The sequence below is a fragment of the Cavia porcellus genome, unplaced genomic scaffold (genome assembly GCF_034190915.1).
Source record: "Cavia porcellus strain 051 isolate PalLab524CR breed Dunkin Hartley unplaced genomic scaffold, mCavPor4.1 scaffold_17, whole genome shotgun sequence".
Taxonomy (NCBI): domain Eukaryota; kingdom Metazoa; phylum Chordata; class Mammalia; order Rodentia; family Caviidae; genus Cavia; species Cavia porcellus.
Window position 1 is genome coordinate 53,087,017 of NW_026947500.1, and position 17,306 is coordinate 53,104,322.

Genomic DNA, 17,306 nt, shown 5'->3' on the forward strand with positions numbered 1-17,306 from the left:
CTGGTGCTGAAACACAGTACCTGACACTCGTGAACTCAAGGAGGGGAGACATCATTTGGTTTAGTTTATGATGTGACTTAACCTAGAGGTGCCTGGCTGTGAGACAGAAGCATCATGGAAGGAGATCATGGTAGAGCACAGCTACTTATTTCATGGCAGCCAAGAGCCAGAGCAGAACAGGGCTCCTGAGGAAGGAATGATAACTAGAGATGAAACAGGACTTACAGAAAAATGAGTTTTCCTGTTAGAAATGCCCTCTTCCCAGCAGCTATAATTCCTTGCTCTGTTACAGGATATCATTTGCTATTATGTGACTGTAAGCAAGGCCTATGACTTGTCATCATCTGTTTTCCTTCAAGAATACAGGTAAAGGTGACAACTGTTTTCCTGGATTCACCATAAGCTGAGTCTTATGACATGCTGAAGTTTGGCTTCTTAGAAGGCCTATCATTGTCTTCCTTCATATAAATCTGTTTCATTGCCTAAAAGTTCTTGATTCAAGATCACACTTACTCCTGGACTATGTGAATGAAACTGGAGCCTTTCCTTTGTCTGATAATCAGCCACTGGGGCCAGAGTCCCCAATGATGCAGGTGTGTCCCTAATAAAATCCTCCTTTCTCTCTATTACTTTCTCTCATATTTGTATCTGCAACAGAGATAGGCACCAAGGAATTTCCTGTGTGACTCAGCCAGTCAGATCCAGATGTGTGTCCTCCTAACCCTCAAGTAGAGTCTAAAGCCCATCAATTGGAAACTACACCACAATCACTCTGCATGCATACAACTGCATGACTTTTTCTTATTTAGCAGCACTATTGCAAAGAAAAAAATCCAATAAAAGCAATGCTACAAAGCTTCAAGTCAAGATTGTGGGAGAGTAGCGCATTGTGTATTGTTACCTTCAAAGTAGCAAAAGTACTTTTTAATAAGGGGGAAAGAAATCATGGAGAAATGGTTTTTAATGACTCGTGTCACCTTGTATAAAATGCTCCATCACAGAAGATATTATAATGAGTGGAACTATCCAAAGAGAGAAAAATCATATGATCCCAATATATCGAATCATCAAAGGATTCAAAGATATAGAGACAGAGAACTAAAGTGTGGTTTAGTCAGAGAGGAGGATGGATGTGAGAAAGGACAGAGATGTAAATCAGAGGATACAAACAGCTGTTATATAGAATGAAAAGGTCTAGTGATCTAATGTGTAAAGTGTTGAAACTGTCATTTATACAAAATGAGGTTTTCAGCCATTGTGGGCTTGAAAAAAATGTGTAGTTATGCAAAATCATATACCACTTAATTTGCATTGTTATAGCAATCGTTTTCCTATCACCATTTATTTCACAACTTCATGCTGTGGGCATTAAGTATGCACAATAAATTTCTCCTAGGTCATATACACCTACAATCATATAATTGTGAGGTATTTAACATGATTTCTTCTCATTTTTATTAGTGCATATTAGTTTACATGTATCATCAGTTTCACTGCCATATTTTCATAGATTAACATGCTTATGAAGCCGGAATGTAAATAAAAGGCTTCTAGTAGAATAATCACTTTGTAATACTTACAGAACTGGCAGGACACTTGGCCCACTGAATAAAGAGATCAGAGAAAAACAAATTATATGCTACTCAAGGATGAAAAGACACCACATCTTGACAATAAGATATATGAGTCAGGAGGTCCTGGAAAAGAATTGAGGCAGCCCCTAGGAGACTAATGGAGGCAATAGGATCCAGAAATACAGAACATGGGACACACACTTTGGCCACTTCAGAAAACTGTGGTGACTTCAGAAAGGTGCAGGCCATGCCAGGAATGCTTGACCTCAAAAGTAATGTGGCTTCAAGAACAAGACATCCCATTGACCATTGGCAGTGTTTCCATAGAGCTAAAACAAAGCCCATCCTTCCCTGCTGCTTATGATTTATATGTTCGGTCTACTTAAGTCACATCACAGCCCTCCAACACTTTCTCATGTTCAGAGACAGCTTCTCAGAGGCATGCAGTTCCACTGGTTCCAGTCACAGGGCATAGGGACATAATTCAGATTGCGACTTATTTTGTGTACAGCTTTGTTGTTTTTGGCAGTATGGCAATACAGGGGGAAGCCAACATTTTCTAGAGTCTGAATCTGGATGTGTGCGAGATAAGATCCAAGGCCCAAGCCCCGGTACTGAGGCACAGTGGCTCCCATTCGCAGCTCTCCAGTGTAGTCCATCAGGACCCAGGTCACAGGAGTCTTCTCAGGCCCCAGCAGACAGAAGGTGGGGAAGGTCCGGATACAGCGCTCGATGAATCTCTGGCTCCTCTCATTACCGCCAAAGGCCCAGAATTTATTCACTAAGGCAGCGTGTGCTACATCCAGCGATGAGAGTTTAAACATCTCTTGATTGCTGCGGAGCAAAAGGAAAAAGAATAGCACATAATGTCAAATACATTGTTTCCCCCAGAAAGCAAATTGAGAAGAAGTAGGAAAACAGCTAATGAGAAAAACTCAGCAGTCATAATCTCACTAACTGTGTGATTTTGGGCAGGTAGCTTAAATCTCTCTACCTCCATTTCTTGTGGTCTAAAATCAGGATACTAATTGCATTTCTGTAAAGGGACAGAAGAAATAAGATCTGTTGCATACAGGCATACCAAGCACCCAGACACACACACAAGAAAAACTCCATTAAACTTAAGTATTATTATCACAGTAGCTTTGTAGTATAATTTCAAGTCAGAGTATAAGATGCCCTCTACCTTGACTTTGTTGCTTAGGATTGATCCATCTTATCTTTGAGAAAAGTTCCAAACACATTCACTGAAACAAAGCCTGTTTAATAAATGGTGCCAGAAAAACTAGCTTCCCTCATGCCGAACATGAAAACTAGACCATATTTCTCTCCATTCACTAAACTGAAATCAAAACGTATCAAAGATGTAAACAAGCAAATAGAAACACTAAACTATTGGAAGAGAAAATAGGTAGGTCTCGTAAAGAAAGAGGTGGAGGCAAAGATTTCATAAACAAAAGCCTGACCACATGGAAAATAATATAAATTGCAGGCAACAGAGATCTCATCCTGTCCTAAAGCTTTGGCACAGTAAAAGAAATCACCAAGAGAATGAAAAGACAGCCCACAGAGAGGGAAAGTACCCTAGCCAATTGTCCCTCAGACAAGGGACTGATATCTAAAACACATACAGAATTAAAAAATATTATATCTTCAAATTTAAAGACGCAATCCAAAAATGGGCACCTGAGATAAATACACATTTTTCAGAGGATGAAATTAAATAGCAGATAAATATATGAAAACATGTTCAAGATCACGGGCCATTCTAGAGATGTAAATTAGTCAACACTGTGATTCCATCTCACCCCAGAAAGAATGGCTATTATTGAGACATCAAGCAGTACCAAATGCTGGAGGGGCTGTGGGGAAAACGGAACCCTTCTGCACCTTTGGTGGGTGTGTAGACAGGTGCAAACACTGTGGAAATCAGTGGGAACATGCCTTAAAATAGTAGAATTAGAGACCCCATTTGAACCATCTCTTCCCATTGTATCTTCAGAAGAATTGAAAACATCATACCACAGTGATATATGTGCACCCATGATTAGAGCAGTACAGTTTGTAATCTTGGAAACAAACCAAATGCCCGTCAACAGAAAAATGACTTTTAAAAAAAGCTATGGGTAAAGCACCCAGAGAACAGTGAAGCAAAAGCAGAAAACCATTTCCATATCCAAAGCTAAAGAACCAATGAGAGGAGCTGCGGCTGTTACAGGCCATCAGAGGAGGCTGATTGGTGCAGAAGAGCATGGAGCAATCTAATGTGACCAGTGAGGTCCAGTGGAAGTTACAGCTACTGAGGAAGACAGTGACATGAGGACTCACAGCCTAGGGCAGAACAGGAAGAAAGAGATTAAGTGGCTGCTTCTCTTCTCCTATCATCTAGTTTTCCCGGAGTGTGTCTCATTAGCTGAAGCTCAGAAGACATTGCAAATAACACTGGGAAGCAGAGTGGAGTAATTGCAAAATGCTGGATTTATAGGTATGTGCCACCACGTCCCACTTTTCTAACCCATGCCCAAGCAGCAGGTCATGGCAAACTATGTAGCAAAGTAAATTTGTTCATGCCATAGCAACTAGGAAGCAAAGAGAGAAAGAGAGGAAAAGGAGGGGCTGGTGTTCCCATATCCCCACCGCCAAGAACCTAATCTTCTCCAACTACAACCCATCTCCTAAAAGTCCTTTCTTTCCCAAAAGGAAGCCTTCAGCAAAACAGCCTTTGAAAGATGCTTCAGATTCAAACCCAAACATCATGTCTTCCTTCTATCCAGTTAGACCTTTGGCTTAGCTACAGAGGCAGAATAAGTGTCTGTGAACCTTTCTGGACAGAAGTAAATAATCCATGCTCTCCAAACCAGATTTATGATGATCTACAGAGATTTTTTTAAAGCCTCTTTTATTGGTATATAGAGTCTGCCCTTTCATTCATTTGGAAGATATTGGATGTCATGAAATTTTTTGTAAATGGAAGCATTTCTGAAAAATTTTAATATAGCATCTTTACTACTCTGTCACCATTAGGATCAAGCATTAATATGCCACAAATAAACTAAATATACTGGCTTAATACATATTAGGTCTAACAGATCAAGAAGACTTGGGTCAAGTGACTTTTACTAAATAAAGAATGAATAGCACTGAGAGCAACAAAGCCACATCCTGCCTCTTATACCATTGAAGCCCAGCTTCCTCTAGTGCAAATCCCTTATTGAAATGTAAAAATGCTTTCTAAATCTCAGTATTATATGCATATAAGGTATGAAAATCATTAAATTCCTTGTTTCCCTAATTTTTAAAATTATGGTACATGGACCAGCTCCTTAAGTATTGCTGGTGTATGGAACTGTGCCAATATCCCAGCTAAAGAAATTCATTTCTGTCATAAACAGCACAAATACTACTCTTATTACTGACTAAATACAATATATTCATTGCCCGGTACTGCTAGGCAGTTTGAAATTTCTTGCTCTTTTCTTGTTTGTTTCCTTGTAACCTTTGAAGCAGTTAATATTATTAACCCAATTTTTTGGAATTCTAAAGGACAAATTATATCTAATTTTTTCATCCTTTCAGAAACAAAAAAAAACTATTGTTTTTTTAATCCAATGGAACATTACTCTTCCACAAAGAAGGATAAATCTGAGACATTTCTAAATAAATGGATGCAACATGAGACCATACTGAAGTGAATTGAATCAGTCACACATGTTTAAATATCAGATCTTTTCTCCAACATAGGACAATGAGATAACAATTAATGACCAAAGTATAAAATAGGCACTGTGAAATAGCAAGGAATGTTTCAAAGGAAAAAGGAACCTGTCAGAGGAGGGGATGGAAAAGAAAAAAAAATGAGAAAAGAAGCATAAAATAAAGCTTCATAAAGAAGGAATGGAAGAGGGGCTGAAGGGAGGGAAAAACAAATAGGAATCAAGGCACAAACACACAGGTAGGAAATCATTAGCTTGATGTCATCATTCCATATATCTAAGTTATAGCAATCAATTTAATTTTTATAGAAGAATCTCAGCAATGTGTTTCATCAGATTACATGGTGAAATTTGCTAAACTTCAGATTTTTTTCAGTTTGGCTGTGAAGCTGCTTAGAAGTAAGGCAGAAGATATCAGCCATATTGTACAGATGAGAACAGTAGCTCAACAGAACATGAGTCAGAACCACAAAGCAAAGCCAGTGAGCAGCACAGCCAGCATTTGGAATCATGAAGATTAGCATCCACGGGTCCTCAGCCATTGTGCTGCATACAGGGGAGTCTGAAGTCAAAAGTTAACGCTTTGGAGCCCAGTCGGCTCCTGTAACAGAATACGGAGAAGTAAGGGCTCCCACCATGGTGTCATGGGCTTCCAGGGGCTCCATGGGAACCCAATGCATGGGATTCCACATTCAAACAACAGTTACACCGTTCCCAAGGTATGGGGAACCAGTCCCTTCATCTTAAGAACCTGCCCTGGTAGGAGATGGAACGTCTTCTACCAGGATGTTCTCCTAGACAGAACCAGGGGTGCTAATGGGGCTCTAAGTGACTGCACCTCCAGTCTGTGCAGTGACACATTTCACTAAGGGAACGAATATCTCCTGTCTCTCTGATGCACAGGCATTCAGCATCTGCAAGGCAAACACACACATCATTTTTCAGCCCTATCCCTTGTTACACTAGAAAAAAATGAGAGAAGACACGTAACTTATTTTTTTTTTTTTTTGTTGGAGGACTTTTTCACTGTGCCTATGCCCAGGGAACCTTTAGGACACTCGGGAGGCTCATAAAAAGGGAAAAATGCATGAAGATAACAGGAAAGGGCTGTGTAGGCAGGCAAACAGCAAGCCCACCTCCCACATCCCTATGTGAGTGAGCATGTGGGACTGAGTGGCAGAGGGAAGTCCAGAGATGCTGCTGGGAAGCTACAGGTCATGCTGCACCTGGAGAAGGAATTCAGTTTCATTCAAAGTGCTGAGAAGCCTTGATGGCTCCCAACAGGTGAAGCACAGAACCCAAATGGTGCTCTGGAAGGACCACACTAGAAATCACTTGTAGGTCGGCAGGAAAGACTGTGGCCAGTGAGGCTGGTAAATCACTTTCCTTAAAGCTGTCAGCATGCTGGGAGGGGCTTCTACCGTCAAACTCACATGATGCTGGGAGTCTCAGATTTTAAATGCTGTGTACCCAACAGGGAAGGTAACAGTTTCTTTACTGTTATTGGTATCATATAAAGGAAGCACTGTGTTTTCTTGACCTCAACCAATTTAGCAGCTGCAACACTTTGTATCACCTCATCCAGGCTTGACTGTGCACCTAGAGGGGCAGAAGCAAGGATAACCAAATGAAGCAGGCTTTAGCAACAGACAATCTGGCTCCTATCATCGCCACTTACTAGGAGTGTGATCAGTTCACTCTCTGAGCATGCTTTCTTTTATGTAACATAAACAATCCTGAAAAATCTTTCAGTTACTGGGCAAAGGAAGATTGATGTTGAAATCCTAGCAACCAATCTTACCTTTGTACATCTCTGTTAAGGAACTGGTCAAATACTACTTCATTTTATCTTCCTAAAGACACTATGCTGTAGGGTTTTTGTTTTTATTATCCTCATTTTTATAAATGAAGACACAGAAGAAAATTTAAGTCGCTTGGTTACCAGTGCTTAAAAAGGGGCTGAACCAGGAATCAGCTTTCAGTGTTACTAGGGAGAGCAGGATCATAGCCCCAGCAGCTGGACTTCGTGGCCCTAAGGAGCCCTGTGGAGCAATGAGTTGCTGTTACTACTCCAGGAATGAGAGGCCTGAGGGAGAGCTCTGTTCTCACATCCAGGCACCCTGGGGGCCCATGTGTATATCATGAATCCTCAGCTAAGGAGAAAGTCCCTTATCCAAAGTTTCTGGCATCTGAACACTACCTGCAGCATTTAAAGCCCACACCTTTCGTGTGGGTGGCCAAATAGAAGGACCAAGCACTAGGAGGAAGTGAAAGTTTGAGGGGAAGGTGCTCAGGATGGGAGGTGACCCTACCCTAATAGCCAACACCCCCCTCACTTTCCTTACTTTGGATTTGCAAATGTTGTTTCCAGTTGATGACATCTGGTTTTTCAAGGAATTCTTGACAGTTCTTGGGGTCCTTAGAAAAGATTTGGTAGGTGTTGGTGTAGTGATCAAGGTCATCGATCATCTCCTGTGAGGTTTGGCAACATGGTATTAATCAAACCAGTTATAACAAGACATTTCAATATTTGTTACGTAGCTTTTATGATCGTAGTACTTTCCAAAGTGAAATTATGTTTGGTTCACATATTTTTATTTATACTAAATCATTTATGTCAAAAAAAAAAAACAATGTCAACTACTCTATTTGCTTTATGTTTTAAAAAATCTTGTCTGGTTAATTATTTATGTGTTGCATTACAATTTAATGTGAAAAAAATGTGCACTGGTTTAAGTAGAATTCCTCCATGATTTTCTATTCTTCCAGAGAAACAAAAAAATAATAGTGTCCAGGGAAATCTTTAATTGCAAGACTAAATACTATTCTGTTTCAAGGAGATTCACAACAAATTATTATGTTGTGAAATATGACAGTATTGAAATTGATGCAGAAGACTTGGTAGTATTAGAACTTCAATTCCACATCCGAAACTGTTGTCATATCAGGAAAACAGAATGAATATAAATAAACAACATGATATTACACCTCAAACACCTAGACAAAGAAGAGCAAGTCCAGCCCCGGGCCAAAAGAAGAGAGGAAATTATAAAAATCAGAGCAGAAGTTAATGCAATAGAGACTAAGAAAACAATCCCAAGAATCAATGAATTAAAAAGTTGGTTCTTTGAAAGGATAAGTATAGTGGTTAAGCCCCTAGCCAAACTTATTTTTAAAAAGGGAAGAAAAAGCTCTAATTCACACAACAAGAAATGAAAAAGGTGAAATCACTACACACTCCGTAGAAATACAGAAGATCATCAACACATATTTTGAAAACCTCTACTCTCATAGGTTTGATAACACAGGAGAAACAGAGATTCCTAGAAACATGTGAAGTAACAAAGCTAGGTCAAGGAGATGTAAAACTGCTGAACAGGCCAATCTCTATTAATGAAATTGAAAGTGTAATTAAGTCCTTACCTATAAAGAAGAACCCAGGCCCAAATGGATTCATGGCAGAATTCTACAAGAAGTGCAAAGAAGATTTTGTACTGCAACACTCCTCAAACTCTTCAGTGAAATTGAAAGGGAAGCAATCCTTCCTAAGTCATTGCTGGAAGCAGATAATACTCTAGTAATAAAACCTGAGAAAGACCCAACTAATAAAGCAAACTACAGACAAATTTCCCTAATGAAAACAGATGCAAAAGTTTTCAATAAAATATTGGCAAATAGGATGCAGAAAATTGTCAAGAAGGTTACACACCATGACCAACTGGGACTCATCCCAGGGATGCAAGAATGCTTTAAAAATACATTAATCAATAAATGTAACCCAACATATCAACAAAACCAAAAGTAACAATCACATGACTATTTTCATAGATGTAGAAAAGCTTTTGATAAGATCAAACATTCATTTATGATAACAACCTTACAGAAAATTGGAATAGATGCTCTTTACCTCAATATAATAAAGGCCCCCAAGACAAACCAACAAGCAGTACCATACTAAATGGCCAAAATTTGAAGGCCTTTATTTTAAAATCAAGCACAACACAAGGATGTCCCTTATCACCGCTCCTATTTAATATAATAGTGGAAATACTGGTCACAGCAATTAGACAAGACAGAAATAAAGGTGGTAAAGATAGGAAAAGAAGAAGTAAAATTATCATTATTTGTAGATGACACGATACTCTACATAGAATACTCCCTAAATTCCATTGAAAGACTCTTAGATATAATACATGAATTCAGCAATGTACCTGGATACAAAATCAATACTCAAAAATCAATAACATTCCTATACACTAACAACAAGGTCACAGTGAGAGAAATAAGAGAAACCACACCCTTCACACTAGCAACCAAAAAGTGAACTATTTAGGAATTACTCTGATGAAAGAAGTGAAAGACCTTTACAAGGAAAATATGATACACTGAAAAAGAAATTGAAGAGCATCTCACAAAGTGGAAAGACATCCTTGCTCATGGATAGGAAGAATAAATACTGTGAAAATGGCCATTCTCCCAAAACTCTTATACAGATTCAATGCAATCTCAATAAAAATAACATCAATATACATCACATATCTAGAGAAATCACTCCTAAAATTCATCTGGAGCAAGAAGAAACGTACAATAGCAAAGACAGTTCTAAGCAGCAAAGGCAAGGCAGGAGGCATCACAATCCCTGACTTGAAGTTATACTACAAAGCATCTGTAGTAAAATCAACATGGTACTGGAATCAAAACAGACCTGAAGATCAGTGGAATACATTGGAAGACACAACTACAACTGCATACAATTCAGCCACTTTATCTTTGATGAAAAAGTTAAAAGCCTTGAGTGGAAGAAATATAGTCTCTTCAATAAATGGTGCTGGAAATACTGACTCCCTCTATGCCGAAAACTAAAACTAGACCTATGCTTATTACTGTGTACTAAACTTAGTCTAAATGGATCAAAGATCTAAATATTAAAACAGAAACACTAAATCTGTTGGAAGACAAAGTAGGTTAAAATCTTGAAGACATAGGGGCAAGTAGAGAATTCATGAACAAGAACCAAACTGTATGAAAAATACTTCCCAGAATGTATAAATGGAATCATGTCCTTTTAAAGAGTTTTGCATGGTGAAAGAAATCTCTGGCATACAGAAAAGAGAACCCAAAAATTGGGGAAAATGGTCTGGGGACCATTACTGCATATTCCATCAGACAAAAGACTTATGTCCAGAACATATAGACAATTAAAAAATCAGATCCCCAAAATTCACAGACCCACTGCAAAAATGGGCATCTGAGATAAATATACAGTTCACAGAGGAAGAAATACAAATGTTAAATAAATACATGGAAAAATGTTCACCACCATTGGTCATTAGAGAAATGCAAATTAAAACCACACTGAGATTCCATCTCACTCCAGAAAGAATGGCCAGGACCAAGAAAACTACCAACAACAAATGCTTAACAGGCTGTGGCAAAAAGCAATTCCTCTGCACTGTTGGTGGGAGTATAGACTGGTGCAACCATTGTGGAAGTCAGTCTGGGGATGTCTCAAACAGCTGGGATTGGAAGTACCATTTGTTCCAGCTATTCCACTTCTAAGCATGTTCTGAGAAGAACCAAAAGCATCATACCACAGTGATATATGTGCACCCATGTTTTTAGCAGCATAATTTGTAATAATCACATCTTGGAAACAACCTAAGTGTCCATCAACTGAGGAATGGATAAAAAAAACTTGTGGTATTTTTATAGAATGGAGTACAACTCAGCTATAAAGAACAATCACATTGAGATATTTATAAATAAATGGGCACAGCTTGAGACAATACTCATAAGTGAAAGAAATCAAACCCACATGTATTAAATGCCAAATAGTTTCCCTAGTATAAGAAATGGTAAGAATACATAAAAGTGTGTGATAATCATGCTTCCCCATTATATTGTTTTAAACCTTATAATGTTTTCATTCATTAATTGGAATGATTTTATTCTGGGCTGTTTGATTTTATTATCTGTGATGGTATTAGCAGCTGTTTTGAAGAAAACAAGACATCATAATAGCTAGTGCTGATGTAATATCATCTTGTCTTGAAGTCAAGATTTTGTTCAAGCTTTTGTTCTTCTGTCTCCATGGGTCTTAAAATGTATATTATTCGATTTTATTATGTATGATAGTACAAACAAAACTTTTCTAGACAAGTAGATAATATAGAAACCATTGTTCATTTTCTTTTAGTTGGCTCTAAATACCCTGTAATACTGTCATTCTCTTGAATGTTTTACATTGTCTTGATATGTTTGATGCTGCAGTGTATGAAGTTATACTCAAATGTTCCAAGGAAAGAGGCAACATGGTAACTACTGTTATGTCAGGATATCTTGTGGTGAAACACTATGTTGCTTAAATTTTTATGTTCTGACCTGAGCTGTTGTGTTATTATTTCCTCTTTTATCTCAATCTCCTTTTTTATTATTTATTTATTTGTATTTTTATTTCTTTAGTTAAGAGAAAAATGAATTTAAAAATAGCAGGATATATTATAGTAACCACTTTGACTTCTTTCTAACTTGATTTGAAGCCCTGTATTGCTCTCACCATCTTCTATTGCCTGATTTTACTCTATTCTGTTTTGCTTGATAGTATCAAGTTTGAGGGTATGGGCAACTACTTTGAAGACAGTAAGATTCACCATGATGCCCATTCAGGTTTGACTATTATCTTCTTTTGAGGTCCAGTAATGTCTCCATTGTTTCACTTTTATTGGTTTTGTTCTGTACTGTTTTGTTCAATTTTATTATGAATGATGATATAGGCAATTCTTTTTAAGATAGCAAGAGGCATTATGACAACATTTGTTTGTCACCTTCTATTCTGTTTTTACATCATGTACTATGTCCATCCTTTTGATTTGAATGACTCTTTTTGTTATGTCACATTTGGTTTTATGCTTTTCAAAAACAGTAATAAAAACTGAGAGTAATAAAACCCAAAATGTGTAATTGTTATTGTAAAAAGGAGAGGAAAAGAAAATGCCTTAAAGGATACATCTGCATGTATATTTAACTGTACAAGATAGATAACCATATTACTGAGTTTTAGTTGGATCATTGAACAGAACTGTTTGTAATCTTGCTGTTTGTCCTCTTTGTATGCTTTAATTTTGTAACTTGAACAACTATTTCTAAGATGACAATATGTAATCTATCAAGTAGTGATTTTTCACTTTGAAATTCTATATTACTTGTACCTTTTTCTGTTTTTTTCTTTTCTATTTAAAAAAATTTTTTAAAAATGCAATATGATTTTCATTTTTTGAATTTTAACAATTATTGTAAATTTCTATATTTGTTCCTCTGTGTTGTTTTATAGTTTTTAATAAATAATGATACGTATACAGTGTATGACACGATGTCACAAGGGACATACAGGTAATAAAAGAGTTACTGAGCAGGTTGCTACAAAATAATTACTGGTACTGTGCAGAAAATTAAAAGATCCATCACATATTATTACCCTACTTGCTTTTATATGAAAAACAGCTGGAACTCAAAATTTAGTATCAAATTCAGGAAAATGTTGCTACCTATATTCTTCATATTATACACTAGTTATTTAATCTGCTTCAGACTTCATAGGTGCTACTTTAGTTCCTTTAAACTGCCTCTTTCACCCCTCCCCCTATATTGCCACAATTTTGTCCTCTACTTTTGTCCTCTATCTATATATTTCAATTTTTAATAACTGATGTAACTGATATGGTGCAAAATTTAACTTTCAACTTTCTGCGTTTCACTTATTTCTCTTAGCATAATTATATGCTAAGAGAATAACTTGCATGCAACAATGGCCTATATGTTTCAACCAAGTTGATTTTCAATTACTCGGCTACTTGAATAATTCAAATATTTAACCTCTTGAGTTCTATGATGACTCATTACGTAGATTTTTATTTTTCATTAGTGTATTTTGGAAATACATGATGATCACATTCTATGACCATCCCACTGAAGCTAAGTAGAATTTGGCTTGGTTATTATTTAGTACTTGGACTGGCAACATACACTAAGCATCTACTAAAAGCAACCATTATAATTTTACCCACAACAGAAAAAATTTCAACAGCAATAATATGCAGCTAACTATCTAAGTGTTAACAAAGGTTAATGGCTATACTGGTAAGATAGATGAGTGCAAGATGAGAGATTGAAAACTTAAGAAATAAAGATGAGAAGGGGAAGAAAAAGGTGAGGAAAAGTGCCCTACTAGGAATTTAAAAGATAATAAAAGAATTAGCTCAAGGTGTTGAAAAAGAAAAAATAACTAAAACAAGATAAAAGATAAAAGAGTGAAACTGAGGAAATAAAGACCAGAATGCTAAAAGGAAAATGTTAGAAAGAAAAAGAAACAAAGAAAAAAAGAGAAAGAAGAAGTCCACACACACACACCCGAAAAAAAAAACAGTAAATAAGGGACAGCAAAAATAATGAGTCCAAAAATGGGAAAAAGGTGTTTTGAGTGAATGGTTTCACTTCGTGACCAACAACTTTGGAATCCAGCAGGTCACAGTTTTCTTTACCTACCTTTACACTCTGTTGGTTTGTAAGGTGCCCCTCCTCCAGATGCCTCCCTGTCGTTTGACCCCAGTTTGTATCAACTGTCCAAGCCAAGGCATACACTTTCTTATCTTGGTAGATGGAAGGCAATCAGACCTCTGATCTGTGCTGGATAGTATCCAGCAGGGAGAGGTTAAAGAAACCCACTAGAGGTAATACCAGTGCTTTCAGAGCCAGCCATTTCTGAATGTACCGTAAGCTGGCTTCTCAGCATGAACAGGAGGGCCCATGTCCTGTTCAGCCTGAGTTTAAACTTTTCAGGGATCGATGTCTAGCCCACTGTTCATGTACAGCTATCTTCCGTGGCTGTTGCACTCAGGCACTGTGGGAGGGGCGGCCCCGGGGAACCTGAAGTGAAGGTGTTTTGTCTTTTTTCTGAATCTCGCTCTTCATTTCTCAAACCCTTCCTTAAACAGGACTTGATCAAACACTCACTGGCAGCAGGCGCCTCTTCAGCAGTGGCCTGCTATGCTGCTTTCAAAGTTCTCAAGCACTATGGGCTCCTCCCTCCTCTGGCCAGTGCCATTGCCCTATGTGTGGCGTTTCCCTGTGCAGGTGCAGGAGGAGCTTACTTTGTGTCTGTGCAAAAGAGTTCTTCCTCAAACCAAGGCAAGCTTCCAGATTGCTTCATTCTCTTCTCTACATTGTGAGTCATTTTTCCAACTTCTCTGTACCTTCTTCTTTTTCCTCTAGATTCTTCTTAATTCCCAGTAATCCAGTTCTTTATTTCTCTCATTGAGTTGTTGTTTTCTGGGCTCAAGATTCTGAGTCTCAGAGAGGCTGTGTTTCACTGCTCATTGCTACTCTGCTCTTTTGATTCCTCACCTGTGTGGATTTTTAACTTATGTTTTTCAACGTGCTTAAAACATATTTTGTATTTAGAGTCTGTTAGTCACTTTAACAAAACTATGCAACTGAAAATATATTCCAAGTACTGATATCTCCTTTTGCATGAATATCTGCCTAAAGCTTCTTAATCATCTTTCTATATTTTAGGCATTATTCTTCCCTGCTTGTAATGTGTCCACTGCTCTTGTCAATCTGTCAAAACCCACGTAACTGCAAAATTTAATTCAAGTGAAATATCCCCCTGGAAGGCACTTTAATTCTTTCTCTTGTTTGCTGAAATCTCTATTTTTAATCATCTCTTGGCCAATCACATTTCCATATATTACAGTCTTTAAATAATAAAAAGTCCTATAATAGAAGTTTGACTGAAAGTGCAGGCCACAGCAGCTTGACTGACCCAGAAGGGAGGTGGCACAAAGAAATATAGTGCACACCACAGCAACTTGACTGATCCCCACTCTGCTGCACTCCAGCCACTGCCTCTGTCACCTCCAGGCCACCAGCAAGACCTGTTGCTGTGGGCCTGGGAGTGAATTCTCACCCACCGGCTGCCTTAGCCTTGCCCCAGCTACAGCTGATGACCTGGAGGGAAGGCGGCACAAAGTGTGCCGCCGCTGCCACTGCTGCTGTGCTCCAACCACTGCCACCTGGAAGGGAGGTGTCACAAAGTACTACGGTGCATGCCACAGCACTTGAATGATTTGGAAAGGAAGGGGCCAGCATATGTTGTCCCTGTCGGAACCTCATTAGCACTAGGCAGAGAGAAGGGTCAGCTAGCCAGCACACTTTAGAAGAATTGTAACAAACAAAGAAAGAAACTGAGGCCTCCTGGAAGAAGCAAAAAAGATGGGAAGAGGAAGCAACAACAAAAAGTCCGAGTTCCCAACCCTGATAACATGGACTCAGGACAGGTAAATACAAAGAAGAATGAGAACAGCAAACATGCAATATCTGACACAGCACCAGTGGACATAAGATTTATTCAGGACCTCATAGACGAGTTCAAAAGTGAAACATTTAGTCAAATAAAGCAAGATATAAGAAGATTAATAAAAGAGATACTAAGCACCCCTCAAGCAGACACACATGGAAGAAGGGAGGAACTCAAACAAAGGAGACAACCATTTGATGCAGAATATAAAAAAAATACAGAATACATGAGGCAAATCCAAAGAGATCACAATGAAATTAAAAACTCTATGGAAAAATGGCAAATCAACTGGAAAGAAACTAAGGATAGATGATCCAAACTGGAGGACAGTTTTGCAATGTGGGAGTATGAAAGGGAAAACTTTTTAAAAATAATAAGGAAACAAGTGGTAAATGTAAAAGGCTAGAAGACGACAAAAGGACCTATAACTTGAGAATAAAGAATATGAAGGAAGAAGCTGGGGTACAAACAAAGTAACTACACAGGTTATTCACAGAAAAAATTAATGAAAACTTCACAAACAGGAAAAGGAAATAGTATAGTGATATATGAGGCATACAGAAATCCAGCCACCTACAGCCAAAACAGAGTTATATCCAGGCATATAAGAATCGTGATCCCAGAAATTCAATATAAGAACAGAATATTAAAAGCTGTTAGAGACAAGAAACAGATAATCTATAAAGGAAGGCCCATCAGAATAACGGCAGACTTCTTGACACAAACTGTGAAGTCAAGAAGATCCTGGAGTGAAATATTCTACGCCCTGAAAGAAAATAACCTCCATCCCAGATTGATATATCCTGCTAAACTGTCTCTAGAAATTAATTGATTAATAAGATGCTTCTAAGACAAAGAGGAACTTGGGAAATTCGCAACCACCAATCCAACACTACAGAGAATACTGCAGTTCATTCTAGAGAGATAGAAAAGTACTAGGATTCCAAGAATGGCAGAGAAGCCTCAGTGAATGGAGCAGAAAACAGAATTAAGAAAATGAGCAGACAATTGATGGGAAAAAAGAGCATAACAGAAATGAGGCAGAGAATATTTTATTCAAAACTGAAATAATTGACAGTATCAAGTCTGAGAGTATAGGCAACTACAGTGAAGATGACAAGACTCTATGATACACATTCTGGTTTCATAACTGCCAGTTTTTGAAGTTCTATAAGATATGCAAAGTTGTATTTTTATTAACACTGTCAGGTACTGATATATTCAATTGTCCTATGTCTGATGATATAGCCAATTATGTTGGACATAACAAGAGACAGCACAGGAACCATGGTAGAACTATTTGTATAGTCTTCTTGTATGTTTTGTTTGTTTCCTGTGTTTAAAGGAATATGTTTTGTTTTGCCTTGCTTTTTTTGTTTCTCCATCTAATATAGAAAGGATAGAAATACATGTTAAGATTCATGTGTGTGCAAGTCTATAAACAGTTTATGAGAACTAGTTTTATAATACATGATGAAATGAACAGATACTTTGAAGAAACAGAGAAACCAAAATACCCACTCCTGATCCTGAAGTGTCATAATGTGAAACCCATTTGTTTAGAGTGATTTTAGCCTGTTTGGGTTTATTCAATCTCAACATAATTGAAGACATGGATAACTGCATGTATGTTTAAGAGTATAGAATTGATAACCATATTTCTAA

General features: G+C 37.7%; 1 protein-coding gene across 1 annotated transcript in view; it reads right to left on the reverse strand.

Annotated features, from left to right (window-relative positions):
• Nucleotides 1–1,431: 1,431 nt before the first annotated feature.
• LOC100723240 (glycine N-phenylacetyltransferase-like) overlaps nucleotides 1,432–17,306 on the reverse strand; it is a 32,414-nt gene continuing 16,539 nt past the window's right edge. Inside the window, exons 4-6 of the mRNA XM_013146450.2 lie at nucleotides 7,633–7,759; nucleotides 6,721–6,886; nucleotides 1,432–2,408 (exon numbers count right to left, since the gene is read on the reverse strand). Of these exons, the coding sequence (XP_013001904.2) occupies nucleotides 1,994–2,408; nucleotides 6,721–6,886; nucleotides 7,633–7,759 (708 nt within the window). The 3' untranslated portion in view covers nucleotides 1,432–1,993. The remainder of the gene's footprint in view (nucleotides 2,409–6,720; nucleotides 6,887–7,632; nucleotides 7,760–17,306) is intronic.